Below are 22,230 nucleotides of genomic sequence, written 5' to 3' on the forward strand. Positions count from 1 at the left end.
AAGGTTTTTAACATTGTATAACCACTGAACACGGCTACTCATAACTTATCGAGATTAGGCTACTCCCATCCAAGGTCTCAGTGAAAACTGTCACGTCACAGCATGCCACATGGAACTCCACGGCGGAGTCAGTTTACATGAAGGTGAACTGCATCCACTGTAGTTAAGGACCAGCTTCATAACTGTAAGCTTCATAAGAGTAAGCTTCATAGCAGTAAACTTCATAGGAGTGAGCTTCATAACAGTAAGCTTAGTCGCAATAGCGCAAAAGCTTGGCAAGCCTTGTGTGATGACCATGACAAAAACAGAACAAAGACAGGGAGCGTGGGAGAGAATGAGAGAGAATAAGAGAGAGAGAGAGAAAGAATGGGAGAGAACGAGAGAGAGAGAGAGAGAGAGAAAGAATGGGAGAGAACGAGAGAGAGAGATAACAAGAGAACGAGTGAGAGAGGGGGGAGTTTGGAAGAGGTAAATGGTAAGAAAAAGAAGCACAGGTGAAGTAGAGGTAGACTGGGTGAAAGTGAGAGAAAGATAGAAAGAGAGCGGTCCAGCACATTCCAGGCAGGTTACAGACTGTTCTCAGAAGAATCCATACTGCAGACACAGGGATGGGGCCCAGGAGCTCAGACAATAGAACCACGTTCATCATCCCAGAACCAGCGGTACAGAACCACGTTCATCAACCCGAGTCAGCAGGACAGCACTACAAAACCTTGTTCATCATCCTGAACCAGCAGTACAGAAACATGCTCATAAACCCAAGCCTGCAGAACAGCAGTACAGAACCAGTCCAAAAGATTGCAGGTTTGAGTCCTGGGAAAGTCCCCGCTAGTGTACCCTAGGCCAAGGAAACATCACCAGAACTGTCTCAGTAAATACCCTGCCTTATTAACATACAAAGCAGTTTTTTCACTCAGGCGAATGAAGCAGAAAATAAAAGACAATGAACTGTGTAAGACTATGATCAGAACTGAATGGGACATGTGCACAGAATGTGTCTGGATCAGAACCAGCTGGAAGAAAAGCAGTTTTTTTTCAGGAAAAAGGAACATAATTCCAAGAGGGAATAAAAAAATGTGTGTTTCTAACTTTGTGAGATGAAATGAAAACATTTTATAACCGTTTTTACTGTGGAAATGAAAGATGTCTTTCCAAAGATTTGAGCAGTGCCAATCCTGGCTGATGCCTAGACAGCTCATCAGTCACCACTCCGCACATGCCCAGCTGAGTCACATTTCGAACCAATCGTGTTTCAGAAGCGGCAACACTGAGACAGCAGCAGTGTAAGAAGGTGCAGTCATAAATCATTCCGGGGAAAATTATGGTTTCTAATTTTATATGCTACAATACCATGCTCTCATGCGCAGATTCACAAAGTCAAAGGAAAATTGACTGCTAAAGTCCTCTCCAGATGGATCTCAATTCTGCTCAATAATTCACTCTGCACTGTACGTCCCGATATTTAATGAATTGATTATGAGGCCGGCATTAGTCTCGCGGTGGCTGTACAAAGCTCGCTGTGATAGCGGTGTACTCGAGTCACCCAGCGGGTGCGCTGTGGCGCGGCGTAATCACAGTCCCATGCCTAATTGACAATGAGAGGGGCCTCTCAGTGACTTCACAGTTAATCGGGGAGTCACTCTCAGCGTGATTTTTTTAGAGGCCCTTGACAGGCCATCTGCGCAGGATCAAAGACGTCCCGTGTAGAATTAACCAGAATGCAACTCTCAGGGTGGTCAAGCAAGAAAAAGATTTTCAAATTCCCCCCACCTTTTTTGTGCCTCAGCGTAGAATTACTCACCTGGTTCCCGTACCCCTCTACCAATGCTGCCTTTACATGGTTCCAGAACTTTCCATGTGCTTTGAAACTTTCAAAAGGAAGTGCTATCATATGGAACTGCATATACATGCCCCAGGCCCTGCAGGGGGATTGGGCTGGTTATATGTGGGACAGTCAGGCGACTGGGTAACTCTACTCCCCTACACACACACCCCCCCCCCCATCCCCCCACAGCAGGACCAGTCCTGGCCACCGTTTATGAATGAGACTTTCAGAGCCATGCACGAAGAGCCTCAGTTCACCTCCCTACCCGGCTACTGTGCCATGACTCCACTCCCTGACTGACCCCAGTTCAGCTCACGGCTCTGTGTAAACAGGCCACCCTGCTCGCTCGTCTGCCTTCTGCCTGACCCCAGGCCAGTGTTTGTTTGTTGTCCAGATGTGACCCCTTTTCTCCTGGACAAATGTGTAACAGGATGGTTATAAAAAGAAAAGGCTCTTGTCCTTGTCTTGACCACTCCCGACCACTCCTAACCACTCCTGACCACTCCCGACCACTCCTAACCATTCCTATGTGAGAGATTGTACCCCTGCTTAGAGCGCTGCATGCTCTGAAACTGAGTTTTGTTGCTGAGACTATAGCAAACCTCAGGGTTTTTCTGGACTTTAGCACTGTGCCTTTAACTCAGTTGGAACTCCAGATTTAAAAAGTGGGCTAAGGTGCAGCTGCAGAGAAGCAGGCGTGAAACTGACTCGGAAAGCAGAGATATAAATGGCTCCAGTGTGTGGGGCCCGCGTAACTGTGACACCCCCCCTCCCACCACCATCAGCACCCGACCCCCACAGTCCCTGCCCCTAGAGGGCCACTCAGACACCCGTCAGACAGCAGGGCTAATTTAGTGCTTACCTCCATGGCTGGGCGAGGACAGGGCCAGCAGGGCCAGCAGTAGGCATGCGAGGGAGCTCAGGGGTCTCATGCTTGCAGGTAACTCCAGTTCTCTCTCCCCATTCAAAGATCTGCCCTCCGGTCGGGATGCGAGCAGCACTACAGCTGGTTCTCATGAAAGAGGCTGGATATGAGAGCCGAAAGTGACGCCCTGCGCCCGCCCAACCACACCCCCCCCCCCCCCCCCCAGCAACTAAACCCTCCCCTCACACGCACTCAACAGCCAAACGCTCACCGTGGAAAAAAAGAGCTGTAACAACCCTCTCTTTTCCTCTCTCCCTCCCTCTCTCGCTCTCTCAAATTACAGAGCCTGGACAGTCATACTTTGAAGGGCTCTTTTTGTTTTAGTGTTAGTAATAAGCATGGCATCTAACTCAAAGAGTATAGGGCCTGGTTCTATGACCAAAAAAAACCACCAACTTTTAAATTAAAATGAAATTTACACCAAATGTTTTTCCTCCTAAAGATTGGGGTATTTATATTGTTAATTTCCCTTTCTTTACCACTGCCCTCTTTTTTCTTGCCCTCCAAAATAATATTTCGCAAAAAAATAGGCTATGTTTTGGACCAAAAGACAGACATCACGGCCACTAACCTCCAACACGTTTGTGGTACACATGCAAAGCACAAGCACCAACAAACAATCAAAGTGTAGATGAGACCTCGAGCAAGACAATTGTCATGGCAACGTCTCAAAGGGCGCTACCTCTTTCATCATCCATTCTCACGTTTCAAAAACATGATGAGTGCTGTTAAAATAAATTTTTAGTCAAAATAAATGGAACACACTATTTCCAGACAGCTCATTTTACCGATAGAATGCACATTGCATTCATTTAAATACTTCTCCTGGACTTTCATAGATTCCCAAAGAAAGGGGCCCCATACATCGGCACTGAAAGAGACTTCAAAGCTGTGCGAGTCAGTGACCTCTGTACGGAGAGCATCACTCGACACTCTGTTTCCTGTACAGCTGGACTGCCCCCACTGGTCACCCAAGGCAAAATGCCCCCACACAGACCCATGCATGCATTCATACACATGCTGACACACACACACTTGTACACGTAGGCATGCACGCACATAGGCTCGCTCGCACACATAAGCATGCACGCACAATACGTGCATACCTACACTCATGCATTCACACACACAGGCAGGCATGCATGTATGCATGCACAAGCAAACATACACCCTTGCATGCATTCCTTACAGATACCTCTCATATTTGTCTATTAATTGAGCTATTCACTACAATTAATCAATTGAAAAATTCCCATGGCATTCATTATATAAATTTAAATGAATTTCCTGGTCTGCAGAGTCTGTGCTGCTTTTCACATGCATGCCGGTATACACATGCAGATTTGGAGAGGTGTGTTTACACATGTGCAGGTTTAAAGAGGTGTGTTTACACATGTGCAGGTTTGGAGAGGTGTGTTTACACATGTGCAGGTTTAGAGAGGTGTGTTTACACATGTGCAGGTTTAGAGAGGTGTGTTTACACATGTGCAGGTTTAGAGAGGTGTGTTTACATGTGTACAGCTTTTTAGCGATGTGTTTACATGTGTACAGGTTTTGAGTGGTGTGTTTACATGTGTACAGGTTTTGAGTGGTGTGTTTACATGTGTACAGGTTTTGAGTGGTGTGTTTACATGTGTACAGCTTTTTAGCGATATCTTTATATGTGTACAGGTTTTGAGTGGTGTGTTTACATGTGTACAGGTTTTGAGTGGTGTGTTTACAGGAGCACAGGTTTGATGAAGCACATTTACATGCGTACAGATTGGGTGAAGTGCCTTAGAAACTCTGTTGGAGGTGTCAAACTCATTTCAGGAAAGTAAAGAATTTGGACCCAGTCTGCACAGCACATTTCAGGCTGTGCACGGAGATGCAGTCAGAAGCCATCAGGATGATGGTGGAACAGAGATGCCATTGCTTCCTCTTCTCAGTTCTCTTTCTCTGGAAAACTGTCAAATAAATCGGCCTTGCCATATCTATTTTCATCTTCATCTTCCTCTGAAAAAGAAGTTGCAATTTGTCACAAATGTCTACATTCTCCAAATATGGAAAAAAGGTGTTGATTTTATTTTTTGCTATCCATGCGTTTGCGCATGTGCATGTGTGTGTGTGCATATACATTGTGTTTGTATGAGTGTATGCATATTTATGTGTGGGGAATAATGTGTATGCACATGTGGTAAATGCAGGATACAAGTGTTTATGTATATTATTAAGGTTATAATCAGTTGCATCTAATGATTGAAGCATCAGCTATAAAGACATAATAAACATCAATTTTGGAATCATTTGAATAATTTGTGATTGCAGTTTTGCATCAACATTTTACTTTTTTATCGTATTAAACAATGAACATAAATATTTTCGTGGTACTTTCTTCTCAGAGTATAGGTCAGAGATTTCATTCTCAGAATTCCTACTGCACAACATTTTGAAATAAGTCAGATGTACATAAATATACACATGTACCTTGAGAAATGATTATCACAGGGTACAGGTTATCAACAACCAGACTGCTTATCCAAGCCACATGCATTCTGTGAATGTATGAAGTGCCATGCATCATGCATTAGAACCCAAATCTGTGGGGGTTGGTGAGTAAGAGGTGGCGGGCTACATGCATTTCTTAGCCCAGGTAATGAGACAAAACTGTCAGAAGAGGGCTGTGATGACACAAAGTGAGCGTCAGAGAGTAGAATTGGCTCAGGGAACCAGAGTCCCCTAGATAGCCAGACAGCCAGATGGACAGGAAAACAGGAAATTCTGTCTCAGTGTGCCTTTTATTCCAGTGACTTTCCTGCTCCTAAACAGCCACTCATGATGCAATTCTAGTAAGTGGACTTGTACTCTCCCCCATTTTGGACTTTGCATTTTGACTAATGCATTGCATGCTAAGAGACAGTGACCACGGGACTAATGCATAGCATGCTGAGTGACCACGGGACTAATTCATAGCATGCTAAGTGACAATGACCACGGGACTAATTCATAGCATGCTAAGTGACAATGACCACGTGACTAATTCATAACAAGCTAAGTGACAATGACCATGGGACTAATGCATAGCATGCTAAGTGAGTGACCACAGGACTAATTCATAGCATGCTAAGTGACAATGACCACGGGACTAATTCATAGCATGCTAAGTGACAATGACCACGTGACTAATTCATAACAAGCTAAGTGACAATGACCATGGGACTAATGCATAGCATGCTAAGTGAGTGACCACGGGACTAATTCATAGCATGCTAAGATAAATGTACACACGTTTTTAGACTAAAATTTAATAAATGGCTGATTTAACAAAACTGCTTTCTCCCTTACTTTGGCAGGTCTATAATTAATTGCTGATTTAATTGAAGCTTTACTAATCAAGGGGTGGCTTTATAACCATGTTAAATGCACCTTTTATAAATCTCTTTGGCTAAATGTATCCACTAAATGCTTAAGTTTTAAATTAAAAATGGCATACCCAAGCAAACACAGTTCGAGCCATTGCAACGACCTCTGCTCACATGCCCCCAGTAAAATCTGGAATGGCTCAAAAAGCTATTTGTTCGGAATATGATTTCCATCCCACATATCTGCGTCAGCCATTGTTTGTGCCTGTATTTTCAAGTAACTAGTTGGATAAAGTTTCTTCGCTGAGGGGCCAAAAAAATGGAATATGAAAGTAAAATGTGCTTGTTGAAAGGACTGATGGTCAAGGTTTCTGACCCAAATCACTGCAGACATGATTGAACCATAGAATTATACTGAGCACAGATAGCACTGTCTCCACGTAAACATGAGCCATTACTTTTTGGATCTGGCTGTCAATCAACTTACTTGGGGTTCTCTGTAACCTTACCATCATGCTGTCAAGCGCATTTCATTTGCTGCTTTGCAAGGAAGGGTTAATGGAATCGAAATGTCCCAAAACTTTGACATTGATTTCAGACCCTAGAATTTGGACTTAATGTACTTTCCTGCATTGTTTCAGGAGTCACTACTTCTCTGAATAAAATGAAATTGGGTCATAATTCTCATTTTATGCATGGGTGTGTTCGTCTTACCTACAGCACTGAGTTTTGTCAGCTGGGTCTCCAGTGTGTTGTCATCAGACGCTTATGTATTGAATTCACCTGCACAGGAAAAAAAAATGAATGGAATTTGCAGAAAAACCCACCAGCATCAGTCTTCAAAACAGCTCTCCATTAGGAATAACAAGCTTAGTGAAAAGAACAGCATCTAGATAAACATTTCACAAAAACAGCCATTTCCCATCTGATACCTTTCAAGCTGTGTAAAACATACACTGTTCAAAAGGGATTCACGGATTTAGCTGCTGTTGTTTTTCCCCCTCTTTGGTCAGCGAGATGCTGGGTGGAATTAAAATAGACACCTCGGGACATTTCGGGCGTGTTTAGTTTCTTTCACTGCTTGCTTCATTAATTGGTGGCTTGCTGCATTCGGGATCACCACCTGCTATTCCGACAGCTCCCCAGACATTGCAGTCTCACAGGAGCAGCTTAACCGAGGCACGGGCACTAAGAAATAGGCGCTTTCTTGGGCTTTTTTATTGACTGAGGGTCCACGACGGCTGAGCATGATTGGCTTCATCTCACCAAGGGTGAGGCGGGTTTAAGCTGGATACACAAAATAAATACAGGTCTTAGCAACAGAAAGCTCCTAAAAGACGCAGACAAAGAGCAGGCCCCCTCCTGGCTGAATAGTTCCTGTAAACATACACTTTTGATTTTTTTTCCCTTTAATTTCATGAAAAGATTGCATGTCATCTTTCATTCATTAAATATTAGATTATTAAATAGGCAAGTGCACGCCGCATGAACAGGTGTTAATTAGCAAGCATTAATTGGAAATTGATGCTGATTGCTAAAGATGCAACATATTCGTTGCTGCTAGTATTAGTACACTTGATTGCCAGTGAGCCCAGAACAAACCCATATATTTTTTAAAGGAACAGGGAAAGAAAAAGTGGAGAGATGCACCAGCTATTAGCATCATTTGCATTAGTGCATTAATGCATGCATGCACTGGGGGACCTGCTTGGTGTTTGTGAAACCGCCCTGGCCACCACAGGGTCAATTTCACATGTGGATTAAGTCAGATATTGACTGCAGGCATTCAGATCCACTAGAGACATCTTGAGAGTTTCAGAGCTTATACCTGATGAAATACTGAGACAGCTTCTCGCAGGTCAGTGAGAGCCTGACAAAGATCAGAAATTTCTCACGTCTGGAATGTCTTATCGTACTTGCAGCTGAATCCCCCTTGGTTTACAGTTAAAACTATTAGCAGAAGCTCTGATGACCAAGGGGGGCAGTAAAAGTTTTTAAAAAGAGGAAAATGATAGCTAAGGATTTGAGCCATTCTTATCTGTCTATTCAATTGTGGCCTATTGGTCTATTTTGTCCAGTCATATTTCACAGAGAACGTTTGATATTTCACCTCAATGATACGGTTCAACAGTCTGTCAGACTCTCCCACTTTACTGTGTGCAATTCAGAGTGCTTAGCAACGCATCTGACCACCAGGGAATACATGGCTCTTTAGTTTGACAGAAATGTGAAGACTGCAGTGCCAAGAGCTGGATGAGTTTTGTATGGATAACCTGACAAAACGGTTAGGCCGGCTGCATTTTGTACTGCGAAAACATTGATGAAAAATGGGAAAACTATCTTATAAGATTACAATGTGATGCTGGGTTGAACCTACCTTACAGACTCTGAATTTATGGGAAAGTACTGTATAAAGCCAAGCTGGGTTCATGAAGAGGCAATACAGGGTTCTACAGTGCTCCCATTTTTGGAGCATATCTTGGAAATCACATTTAGGAGCATATCTACTAATTGGGATGCATTAGTGTTCTCCTTAGGCACACATTAGAAAAAATGTTGGTGTAAAACCTTGCGATACCACTGGTAAGTGGAGAGCTCTGATGTAAAATGGCTACTGTGTATTACCCAGGTTGTAATTTGTGTTACAGAAGTGAGTTTGGATGACTTATGTGGAATAAATGTGACTGGGTTGGGCATGGTACAGTGGCATGAGACTGACCAGAAACACACCATCCTTTCAGCCCTTTCTTGTTTAATATGCGTATCACATATGGCTCTGCGCACTTGCACAACAGAAAGCTACTCAAGCCGAGTCGTACTACCTTGTCCACCGACTGACTGTTGGGAAATCTTTAACCTTTTGAAGAGTAGATTTTTTTGAATGTTTGTCAGTTTTATAGAACTCCATTGCTTTGAATTACCTTACCTGTAGTGACTGTTACATCAGCTTTAGAATGTTCAGTTAAGAAAATTCTAATCATATATTTGTGACCGTACATCTTAAAGCATTGGTTCTTAAACTTTTTAAATTTTTTAATTAAAAATTAAACACTTTTTAGCATCGGAATTCAAATAACAAATTTTGTACCTTTCAGGGACCCATCAAATATACTAGCATAGCCTAGTGGACTACAGACTCATTCCAAGACCCACCTCATACACTTCCATGACCCAATTTAGGTCACAACCCCTAGCTTAAAAAAGAGGGTTAAAGGGTTAATCAAGATTTATAAAGCCCGCAATCGTGGGTTGCAGTTTGTTAGTCAACACAAATGATCAGGCAATACCATTGTTTTGCTTGCGTGTTTAAATGGTTACTAAGAATTCTCCATATGATGTTGCCTGATTGGCCTTTTGCATTAAGCTTAGTCTTTCACGGTCACAGTAGATTCTTTTCTATCCCTGGTCCTTGTCGTTTGTCGGCTATTTTTGCCAGCTATGTCATTTGTCGGCTATGTTTGCAAGGCATTAACTTGTAACATAGCAACAACTTTTATAAGTCAAATGAAATGACTCATGGTTGAAGCAGGAGCATTAAAGATTTTATTCTTGAGCTTCTAAATGATACAAAGGGTTAACTTTTTGAAGGTTATATTTGTAAATCAGGAAAAGAAGACACAATGTTGTGGACAAAGACTTAAAAAGGCATAGCAGACTGGTCTCCGTTTAGCGGAACACCAAGTTTATTTTATAATTTGAAACCCTGCCAACCCACAAAACCAACCTTGGATTTGTTCAAATCCGACTGTCAGCTATTTCCTGGATCGGCACTACCCCTGCTGGAACATGGACATGGGAATTACTGCATAGCAAAGAGCAATGGGAAGCAAACCAGGTCGACGCTATACACTATATGATGGCAGTAGCTGAGTTAAAGTAAAGATGTTGGGAGGGAAGGCACTATATACTTTGAATCTCTGACTTAAGCACAGAAGCTTAGGAAAACACCAAAAAACCTCCAGGATTTCAACGTGAGATCCTTGTGCTACAGATACTTTCAGGAGACATTTTTTTCAGTGAGCATCACAATCTAATGTGCACTCCTCCCCCTGACTTTTTTCACCTCTATTCAGTGAAGTGAGGTAGTCACTTGAGTCTGAGGGACCCAAGAAAGTCTGTTCAAAAAACATAGCCATTTGCACATTGGTCTTTTCACTGAAAAGAACAGAACCATCACAATTATAATTACAATCAGGCAAACTGTTTCAGGCAAACTGGGACAAAGAACTCCAGGCAGACCCAGCCACACACAGTCATATAAGGTCACACACTGTAAAGTGGTCACTACCCAGGATCCTCTCTGGCTGGAAAAGACGAAGGAAAAAATGTGCACATCTAATCATGGTAAAGATATGTATTCCTGACTATTATTGCCCCCTGGTGGTACTTAGAAAACGCATCTAATCTGTCCTCCACCATTCTTTGAAAACAGCAGAGCATAATTTTTTGTATCATCATTATTTTTTGGCAGATACCACTCGTATTTTAACAAAGGACATTATGGGCAGAGACAGAAGCAGGAAAAATAAAATAAGCAAATGTATTTAAAACCAGCACTGGAAATGTACACCAGCTTTGAGTGTTCATCATCCACCCGAACCTCCGCTCTTACTGCTGAGCTTCCCCTCGGTGAACAGGACTGGCCTTGTCAGCCCGCCAGGAAAGGTCTAGTGTGTACGCGACGCCCAGGAAGCTACAGCGGAACAGTCTGCGAAACAGAAAAATAAACAGCACATAAAAGATAAACAGACTTTGAATATTCGCTGCTTCTTCCGTTATTTTTCTTCTTTTCTCACAGTCTGGGGAGGGCTGGGAAGAGAGCGCGGCGTTTCACAAGTGCCTGGGAAAAAAAGGCCGGGGCAGGATGCGCCTCAAAGAGAGGTCTGCGCCTTTCCCTTGGGGGGGGGGGTCATGGCAATGGGGTAGGAGTTTGTGAGCTCCTTCAGTGAGTCCCTGGATGTGGTGTCACTCTGTCGCTCTTGTAGTCTCCTCCATGTCCCTCCGCGTTGGTGTCTCCGGCAGACATCACCGCAACACTGTGTGTGTCTGAGTGGTACACAATTAGCACTCCTCTGCAACCAGGCAGGCAAAACACTCAGCTACTACTGAGTGACACTGGTATTGTACAAACAGCACATTCATGCCTACATGCATACTGTACCACACTTTTGTGCATAAGTCTACATACAGAGAAATGCATACATACTTAACATGTGAACATAAATGCAAATCTACATCCAGAGACAAACAGGCATACATATGGACATGTAACCACACACACCTGCACGCACACAAGCATACATACATAAAAACAGCACATTAAAAAAAAAAATACAAATTTTAATATGGAGAAATGCATACATATTTTATTACTTTAAAGATACAAATACATGCTGTACAAACACACACACACACAAATACAGCACACATGCATACTATGAGCATACAAACAAACCTTGTGTGGACCTGAAACATTAATCTGCTACAAGTTCTCAACCAATTTCTGTCTGTTTTGCTCAATTAATACGAACTGACCAAGATAACTAACATTATCATTACTTGTTGGCTGACAATTCCCTCCTGCATAATTTCATTTTATGGCAATCCAGTTTCTTATGGATTGAAATTGTGCATCATTTGCACATCAACCATAATTGTTTGAGCATGCCTAACCCTAACCCATCATGCTGACAGTGTAAAGATCAGAAAATCTGTGCCTAGCCTCACAGTAGAAGTGCACCCATTTCCTGAACTGACTTTTTTCCCCACCAGCTTTTATTGTCAAAGCTTTCAAAACATGCAATTTCAGGACAATTTATCCCCCTGAAGTGAAAGTGTTGTCTCCAAAATTATAAAACCTTTTTCCAAACGTACGTATCTCACTTATGCATTCAGCCAGGCATGTATTTTCATTTGTTCAATGCTATGCGGACACAAAAATGTAAATATATACTGTACAGGCACATGTAAAGTATAATTTTTTGCACTGCATATACACAAAAAAACTACATTATCTGAAATAAAAAATAAAAATTACGGTCCGCACCATCAATTGCTCTCTACAATAATAAAAAGAATTAGTCATACTAAACTTTTGAGCTTTTCTGAGTGTGGACATCAATTTCAAACATTTTTTAGTACATTTTGGCAGTGGTTCAAGTAATACCAGGGCCTTTTTATATTTGATTTGTATCTTGCCGAACCAGCACCTTGTGATAACATGTTGTGTACAAGGCTTTTTTTCTTTTTCATGTATGTGTGTGTGTGTGTATATATATATATATATATATATATCACTTCATTTCCAAAAATATGTGGACACCCCAGTAGTTTCAGCTATTTTAGCCACACACATTGCTAACAGGTGCATAAAATCAAGTGTACAGCCATACAATCTCCATTGCCAAACATTGGCAGAAGAACGGGTTGTACTGAAGAGCTAAATGTGGCAGTATCGTAGGATGCCTCACTTCCAACAAGTCAGTGTGGCAGCAGTTTGCGAAAGGCCCTTTCCTGTTTCAGCATGACAATGCCCCTGTGCACAAAGCAAGGTCCATAAAGAAATGGTTTGCTGAGTTCGCTGGGGAAGAACTTGACAGGCCTGGACTGAACCCTGACCCCATCAAACACCTTTGGGATGAATTGGAATGCCGACTGCAAGCCAGGCCTCACGCCCAACATCATTGCCCAACCTCACTAATGCTCTTGTGGCTGAATGGAATTGAATCCCCACAGCCATGTTCCAAAACCACTGGAAAGCCTTTACAGAAGAATAGAAGCTGCTACAGCTGCATTTTTGGCACACAACGGTTTCAGATCTTTAGACAAAATGTAATATTAGACATATTAGAGGGAACCTGAGTATAACACATTTAAAAAATATATTTCATTTCTTTAATAACACTATATACTCTACTATATCACCCATGTAAAAAATAATTGCCCCCATAAACTTAACTGGTTGCACCACCGTTATCAGGAATAACTGCAACCTATAATTTGATATCACTCTTTCACATCGCTGTGGAGGAATTTCAGCCCACTCTTCTTTGCAGAACTGCTTTAAATCAGACACTGGTTCTGTAGGTTTTGAGCATGAACTGCTCATTTCAGGTCCTGCCACAACATCTCTACTGGGTTCAAGTGCAGACTTTACTAGGCCACTCCAAAACTTTAATTTAGTTTCTTTTCAGCCATTCAGATGTGGACTTATTTTAGTGTTTTGGATTATTTTCTTGCAGCATAACCCAATTATGTATCAGCTTCAGCTCATGGACGAATGACTGGACATTCTCCTTAAGAATTTTCTGGTACAGAGCACAATTCAAGGTTCCTTCAATCATAGCAAGTTGTCCAGGTCTCGAGGCATCAAATCATCCCCACACTGTCACACTTCCATCACCATATTTGCATGTTGGTGTGATATTCTTATTCTATACTTGCTTTATGCCAGACATAATGGGACTTGTGTCATCCAAAATGTTGCACTTTTGACTCATCTGTTCGTAGAACATTATCACAAAAGGCTTGGCAATCATCCAGATGCTTTTTTGTAAATGTGAGATGAGCATTGATGTTTCTCATGGTTAACAGTGGTTTCTGCCTTGCTGTTCTCCTGTGAATCCCATTTATGCCCAGACTCTTTCTCTCTTGTGGAGTCATGTTGTGGAATCATGAACACTGGCCTTAGCTGAGGCAAGAGAGGTCTGCAGTTCTTGGAATGTTCTTCTGGGATCTTTTGTGACTTCCTGGATGAGTTGTCACTGCGCACATGGAGAAATTTTGGCAGGACGGATACTCCTGGGAATATTCACCACTGTTCCAAGTGTTCTCCATTTGGAGTCCCAGGGCCCTAGAAGTGGCTTTGTAACCCTTTCTTGACTGATATATTTTGACAGCTGTTTTTCTCATCTCTTCTGTAATTTCCTTTGATCGTGGCATGGTGTGCTTGTAGAAACTTTGTGGTGACTACATCTCTCTGATGGTAAGACTTAATATGAGTGAGATTAAGATTTAGCAGGGCTGGCACCAATCATGCCTGGCTGTGTTCAGTCAGCTTAATCTGATTATCAATTAAATTTGGTTGATTTTAAATGTGTTTTGTGTTTGGTTTCCCTCAGTTTCCCTTTGTCTAATATTACATTTTCTTAAAAGATCTGAAATCATTGGGTGTGACAAATACGTAATAATAGGGGAAATCAGAAAGGGGTTAGGGTTAGGGTTAGGGTTAACTACTTTTACGCATGCACACACACATATATATTTATATCCCCTTCTCCCATTACAAATAATCACATGGATCAGCTACTTCTGTTCAAGGTTTTTCCCCTTCTCGGAGTCTACAGTTGACACACTTCCGCTCTTTCTGTACTGCATGAATCATCACATATCCTGCAGAGATGTCTTCCAGATACTAAAAAGTCATCTCAAACTCATGTCTCTTTAAGGCAGACAAACTACTTGTTATATCAGCACATCTTCAAGACTGCACACCAACTCTAGCAGGTTGTCCTCTGTTCTCCTGTCAAGGCCTAAAATCCATTAATCACCCCCTACTGCTGCCAGCTCGTGGTCCACAACCTTATCTTAACCAGTGCCCTTCTAACCAGGTAAGCCACCTTGATGAAAGCTTTATCCAAATAAACATTTTATTTTATGTTTAGAGCTGCATATGTAATTGCACATTAACGCAAAATAAAGATAATAACAACAAGAAGTACCACAGCACACAACTTACGGAAGTAGTAAAAATATTTGAATAGGCAATAAAGCATGAAAAGGTTTAACATTCTGATGGTAATTTCTTCTGGGAATGCAAGACCTCACTATTCTAAGTAGGAGAATATATTTCCAGGAATGGACAGACGAGACAGGCTGAAAGTGCACAAGCCAGTGTACACACTCAGCAAAACAGACAAGGAACAATCATTTCGGAAATAGACAAAAAAAAAAAAAAATCCTGGGGATGCACTCTAGTTGCATAAGGTATTACAGACACACGCTCCTGCCACTGAAGTCGAGGCAGCCTGTTTGTCTATTCTGCGCACAGTAGGTGCTCGACTGATTGAAGATGCTTTTCCTTATAATGGAAGAATGAATGTCCCCATTTTTCCCCTGCCTCCTGAGTTGTACAACATGCTCGTCCCAGGTCTGTCCGTACAGCACCTCGCTGCACAATAACTTGCTTATATAAGGCACTTTCATATAATGCACTTTCAGATAATGCGCTTTGTGTTCTTCAAGGTTACAGGGGAATGAACCATTGGCCTGCTCCTAATAAGGAGAGGGAGAGAGGAATGGGCACGGCTGCCGTTTTCAATCCCTCTAAAGAGAATCGACTGATAATTACTATCCTAATCCATCCCAGAGCACCCAGGTATCAGATGGTTGGGCTTGAGAGATGTTAGGGGTGGATGTTGGGGGGTGGGGAAGGAGAGAGGGATTGTAATTTCTCCAGGAGTGTTGACGAGAATGAGAGGGTTCCCCAAGCAGCCCTTACCTCTCTCCGGCTGTCTCTGTATTCTTGCCGCCCCATGCTGTTTGTGCTCGTGCTGACCAGAAAACACATTCCTCCCGAGCCTCGCTAGAATCCCCCTGCTCCCTTAAGTAAAAATATTTGGCAGTGCTTAGAGAAGGACTCATCAAATATCCATGGGGCCAGAGCCTTCACTTCAGTTTCTGATCGGGTGGTGGTGGTGGTCGTGTGTGTGTGTGTGTGTGTGTGTGTGTGTGTGTGTGTGCGTGTGCGTGTGCGTGCGTTGCTGTGGAGGCTGGCGGTGGTGGGAGGGGAAAGCACCCCACGGGACATTGTATTCACCCCCACCACCAACACCGCACAGCAGGAACACTTTCCTATTAAAAACAGGCAAGAAACACTCTCTGGGGGGTTTTGCTATTTTTTTCTCCCTAAGTAAAAAATTTGACCTTTCTGGGGGGGAAAAAAACATTGCAACTCTACTCTGAGCAATTGGGCTAACAAGCATGGTTAATAAAAATAGGCAAGCTTCAAGCACTGGTGATTGTACTAAACAATGTGAAGATTAACCCCTGGGCCCTCTTAAGCATCATCCTATTGCAGTGTCAAAATAAACATGGATGTGAACACATTACACAAAATGGCAACACATTCAGCACTGAGTCGCATGGGTCACTGCTGAGCAGAGCACTGCCAAGTAAAAAGTATGAGATGGGCCTTTGATCTTTGTATTTTCTGACTCATTCTTTCTGTAACAGAAAATAATTACTGTAATAATACAATTGGAAGCCGTTGGGTCATGCCAACCTTCTCCCCTACGCCCTCTCTCACACTGAAATAAACTCATGGTTTCAAGGACCCAAACAGGCTTCGCTGGCAAGACAGGAGTTGTATAGTGTTTCCAAGGAATTATATCACTTCCTGTCTCTCTATACAGTAACTCTCTCCTCTCTCTTTGTCTCTACCTCCCTCTTCCTCTCAATTGCTGTTCAGGTCAAATGTGCCTTATTAGCAAAACAAGCACACACTTATGTTGCCAAAGAATATAAACGCAATTAGAAAAATTAAGTAGCAGTAGAACACAGATGAACTGGGCCATCTCTCTCTCACTCTCCCTCGCTCTCTCTCTCTCAAAATGTTGTTCAGTGAAATCAGGACAAGACAGAAGCATTCATTAATTATTGGACCAACAGTGGAAAAAAGAGAAAAATGATCAAAGAGCTCAGAACCTCTGATATCACATAACAGGAGCAAAGAATCTTGGAGTTCTTTTGGATAATGATTTTTAATGTCAGCTTCATAATGAAAAGTAACAAAATTGGTCTGTTTCCATTTTTAGAACATTTATAATTAGATCATTTTTGTCACAGGCCCCAAACCTAAAAAAGAACAGAACAGCTCTAACTTGTGCGTAATGTGACTAAGAATTCTTACCTGTGGTAAAACGAGAGTGCAGTTTTCCAGTAGGCTATTTCAGTTACCGGTCAGTCTCAAAATTGATTTAAAAAGTTCTTTTACTTTTCTTTACTCTTAATGGATGAGTCAGAAAACATTTCTGAACTTTTAATTTATGAACACTTGATGAAACCTTTGAGAACTGCTGAAACAAAAATCTTGTATGCCCCAAAGGTGAATTATGCAAGAAGTGGTGAAGTGCCCATTTCTGTGTGCACCACTTGTTTAACTTGACTTTTATGTTTTAATTTTTAATTTTAAATTTTTTTGTGCTTTTTAGATTTAATGGGCCTCAGTCACAAAACATACATATAATCAAATTTGATTGTTAACTGTACTTATGAATGTTTCTATGAATATTCTTTTCTTATCTGGATGGATTTGTTCTTGCCTGCCTAACCTGGTCAAGCTGGTTTAAGCTGTGATTTTGACACTTTTAGCTGGTCAACCAGCGATTCACCAGCTGACCAGTCTATATAGTCAGCCAATCCACCAGTTGACCACCAGCTTACTCTACCATCTTTGACCAGCTTTGTCCAGTTAGACACCAGGTTTGACCAGTCACTGACCAGCTAGAAGTGTCAAAAACTCAGCTTAAACTATCTTAAACCGGTTCAGAATCCTAACTGGTCTTAGCTTGAATTTTCAGCTGGGTTTGCTAAGATCTGTGTGTGTCTGTACACATGTGTAAAGGCATACACGTGTATTTAGAATGCTTTATTATTAATGAAAAGTAATTTTAAGTAGTTCCAGACCTCAAGTTAACAAGTGTTGGTCAATACAATTATTATATTAATATAATAATATATTAACATTAAATATACTATTGATTTTAACTACATTAACTAACCTATCTGAAAAAGCTCTAATGTTTCACTAGTTTTGGATTTCAATATCAGTTTAGCTTTAGCTTTTGTTTTAAGAGCAGGTTTGGTAGTTTTAGTTAAGTTTTTTATTTTTATTCCAGTGTACATTAATGTCTTTTCCCCTCACACACTTTTCCCCTTTTTTTTTTTTTTTTACAATACTCTTGGTTGGAAACACGCGTAATTAATTTTGTTGTATTGATAAACGTGATTTATGATGAGTCATAATGATATATAAAGACCCACAAATGTGCAGTCAAACCCAACACTTAGAAATAGTGCATTTGTTACTTTTGCATTACTTGGCTGTCCTTGGGGATAGACCGTGTCTTTTCACATACAGTATGAGGCGCAGATATGTTTGCGGAGAGCGATGAATGGCTGAGCCTGGAGGCGTGTGCCTTTTATGGGATGCTAGGGTGTTTCATTACGCAAATCACATGAACAGGCACACGCATTCAGTTTATGAACGACTGGCATTCATCCTCTGATACACCTGGGATACGCACACAGAATTTTTTCACGAGTCCCGCATTGATTTTTTTCATGAGAACTTTTATTAAGAACAAAATAAGAAAAATTTTAGAAAAAGTTTTGTGAATGAGTCCCAATATTTTTCTCTATGTCTCTGGCGGTGGGCTCTCTCAACAGAACTGCCTTCTACAAACTGGGTAACAACACGGCCAGGGATGTATCAGAGAAATAGCTATTTTGTAGCGCAGCGGAAATCACACCACCGCCGTTACCTGCCTGCTCTGCAGAAACCTGCGTTTGGTTTAATAGAACAGTGGGTGGTGTGAGCGAGGACTGTACTTACCCATGAGCTCTCTCATCTTTGGAGTGCTGTGCTCCAAGGAGAGGAAACGAGGCTGCGCGCTAATTAACTTTAATATTTGGCTAATCAAAGCCCACCAGTCCTGAGGTCCTGTAAGGTGAAGCCGGAAGGTTGAATGGTGAGTGGGTGCCATGGTGCATTTTAAACTAATGACTGCAGCCAGGATACATCTTTCATTCTCTGTTTGTAAGATAAATGTTTCTAAATGGATGGGCGTCTGGAGGTGTCGGCTGGAAAGGATGCCGGTGATTATATGGCTGAGGTTAAGAAAAACAACCCTTTTTAAATACTAAAGATGTTCAGCGTTTCCTTTTTTTTCTATCATGTCTTGCTTTTGTTGTTTCAGTCATATTTTTCTGTGTAAGGGCTTCTGCAAGTTTCTCTTCCTCTCTCTCCCTCTGCATATTTTAACATTCCACCTCTTAAACTCAACTAAAAAGGACACATGAACATCTAAAAACATATATAAAACTGTATCCTCTCTCACCAGGAATATCACACACCCTCAACCACCCCCCAACAGAGGCTCAGAGAAGTGGCTATTTTGTAGCGCAGTGGACTGGCCCAGGTACTGTGAAATCATCAGACAGCGCCCATTATGGTTAGGCTTTTGTAGGAAATGGCTGTCAGGTCACCCACAGGAAGCACAGGTCCAGAAAATTCAAAAGCTCAGGTTTCTTTGAGACCAAGGCGGAAGAGTTTTTGCATATTCCCATGGCGACCAGCTGCTTGAGAAAGTGGAACGTTTTACACTATTCCGTAACACAAGGAAAAGGATTAGAGCTATGGTACAAACAAGAGCCCCAAGAGCTTTACGACACACACACACACACACACACACACAGCTAATGCTGCTTGCCTTCCTAAACATAAAATAGCTCAGCAAGAATATGAATTTTATTGGGACTTAGACAATGAGACGCAAGACAGAAGGAAAACGTTTTGGTAATGTGAATTTGCGGCCCCATTAAGCCCAGTAATGGCGGGAACGATCCTGTGCTGCCAAACACTGACTTGAATGACTCAATCGCCAGACTCTACTCTGCACATCAGAACCCTATAACTGGTTCAGATCCACAAGCCACTGCTAAAACATGCCCTGCCAAATTTTGGGGTTCTGCCATCACTAATTGGCCAACAATGTGCCAATTGAAAGTTGGCTCAATTTCACACTTGCTCACTGTACTTTTCTTACTCTAACAGCATAAGAACTCTTAGTTATTCCTTTTGTTTATTAAGAGGTTATTTATAGGTGTAGTTGTGTTCATTTACAGAGCAGTCTTGCTCGTTGAGTTTCAGCTCAAGGTGTAGGAAGCCAATGTTAGAACGTACAGTAATTAAGGCCTTTTCTTTACAATTCAAAGATGACTCTGACCAAGTGCACATCCAAGTGGGTTCGCAACTACTCACACGGTGGAAAGAGAAGGTCACATTAGTCTTAAGGAATCACTTCATCTACAGTACATGTATTTAAAAATTTTCTCACAATGTACAATGTTTTCTTCCTGCTCTTTAAGGTTATCATGTTAATTTAAATAGCTCTTTATCCAAATAACACTTAGAAATCAGTCAATAACCATCACCTTAAGGATTAACCATCACCTTAACATCACGTTAGATTCTATAAGTGGACCCTTGCAGAGCAGGAAGGCCTGCTAATGTGCATTCTGTAACACAATAAGCTTGTGGCAGACTCTTGATGCCCAAAAACAGTCATTTTCAAAATATGTATTTAGAACCAAGAGAGGAGTACAGCTGATGGAACTTGTCGATCCTCTCTGAATGTCAGGGAAAAAGCGTTGAGATAAAGGCACTGTTCCAGCACAGACCTCAAACCCAACCTCCTGAGGAATAGAGCGACAGGAATGTTATATCAGAGAATATGATGGATTAATCATGTGCATTAGATGCGTAAAGGCAGCATGCTTGTCCTTGCCAGAAGGTGATGTTTATTACTAATTAAAATTCTTCTCGGTATCAAAAATATATGGCACTGTGCATAGCAACCACAGAGAGCAAGTTTAATTCTGCAAATGTTAACACCTCTTTGCGTTGCGCAATAACAAGCACACACTCAGCAGAATGGTTACACTAGACAGTACTGAAACACCTACAGTGTTGGATGTAAACCATTTTTATCTATATTAACACTGTGTTTGTGATATTTCCAATATGTGAAAAGTGAACTTGTAAGATAATAGATAACAGTAGCACATTTTACAGAAGAAAACATGAAACTAAATGTCCCCTTGGAAAAGCCAAATAATTATTTACCAAAACATATATTTGTTTTAATTAGTCTCAATGGTTTCATTTTGATCAGTAGCCAGTTTAGGCATTGGAAACAAGATTACACAAAGATAAGATAAGCAAAACCTAAGTCAGGATAAAATGTTTATTTGGAATGCTAATTTAAAGGTCATTCAAAAAAGATCTTAAGGCTAACATTGTGTTCAATTACCAGTGGTAATTCTGTTTAATACATCAGCATTAGAATGGGGGGTGAGGGGGGGTGGGGGGGTGGTGGCGGGTCTCCACCTCTGCTATTCTATGGTCTGCTAAACTGTTACATGCATAGACAACTCTCTCTCTCAACAATACTTCCTGATACCTATATGGAATTTGTCTTTAAGCCTGTATTCAACCATCAGAACTCAATCTGACAAATAATGTGTAGTTCACTTGATTAATCCCTTTTATGGATTTAAAGACCTCCATCAAATGCTTTCTTTTTGGCAAAGCTGAAGTGGCTTAACTCTTTCCTCATAATTTTTAAATTTCTTACCAGGAACCAATTTATTTGCCCTTCTTTGTACTTTTCAAGAGCTTCTACATTTGTTTTGTGTGGTACCTGGAGCTGCATGCAGTGTTCTAAATGCGGTCTGACATTATTTCCTTTGATTTATGTTCAATAATTTTTTCTTTATGTGGCAGCATGGTGGCCTCCCCCCCTCGCTAAAGCAGTTTGATAAACAACAGCCACCAACTATTTTTCAAATTGAACATATTCTAATTTTGTTCCTACCATAATATACTACTCTACTGTCTTATTTCCCCACTTACAGAAATTTGCATTTAGCTGTGTTCAATGTCATTTGCCAGGTTTCTGCCCACTGCTGGGTTCTGTTTAAGCCATGTGGCAGGACTCTTATTAGCTTTACATAGGGACAAGCAGCAATAGTTAATTGCTTATTGCAAATTGTAATGTACCTTGTTAATGTACCTTGACAATTCAACACATTCAGTGTTGTATGTTAGGTTCCCCCCAGGGAATAGACAGGCAATTAAGAAGTCATACCTGAGTTGTGAGACTGCCTCTTTCATAAGCAGTACATTTTGCATTTACTGCCGAATATGTGAACACAAAGGCAAGTATGTGGGCGATTCATCTTGGCTGAAAAATGCTGAACAATTTTGAAGAGTGCAAATAGTGTTCTCTCGTTGGCCATTAGTCAGGGTGCATGTTCAGACTGTTTATTCAAAAAATCTTGACGGATTCTGTAGACTG

The 22,230-nt window shown here is 41.4% G+C and overlaps 1 protein-coding gene across 4 annotated transcripts in view; it reads right to left on the reverse strand.

Moving 5' to 3' along the window:
* Window positions 1–22,230, reverse strand: part of cspg4 (chondroitin sulfate proteoglycan 4) — a 189,169-nt gene that overhangs the window by 49,249 nt on the left and 117,690 nt on the right. For 2 of the 4 annotated variants that reach the window (XM_064312302.1, XM_064312303.1), the window contains 3 exons: window positions 10,704–10,799; window positions 9,816–9,870; window positions 6,806–6,874 (listed from right to left, as the gene is read on the reverse strand). Coding sequence is in view for 1 of the 4 variants with exons in the window: in XM_064312301.1 (XP_064168371.1) it covers window positions 2,688–2,757 (70 nt within the window). In the remaining 3 variants the exon portion in view is untranslated. Of the gene's footprint in view, window positions 1–2,687; window positions 2,853–6,805; window positions 6,875–9,815; window positions 9,871–10,703; window positions 10,800–22,230 lie in introns of those variants that run through there. The other 2 variants (XM_064312304.1, XM_064312301.1) reach the window with 2 other exon arrangements.

Source organism: Anguilla rostrata, chromosome 16 (assembly GCF_018555375.3).
Source record: "Anguilla rostrata isolate EN2019 chromosome 16, ASM1855537v3, whole genome shotgun sequence".
Lineage (NCBI taxonomy): Eukaryota > Metazoa > Chordata > Actinopteri > Anguilliformes > Anguillidae > Anguilla > Anguilla rostrata.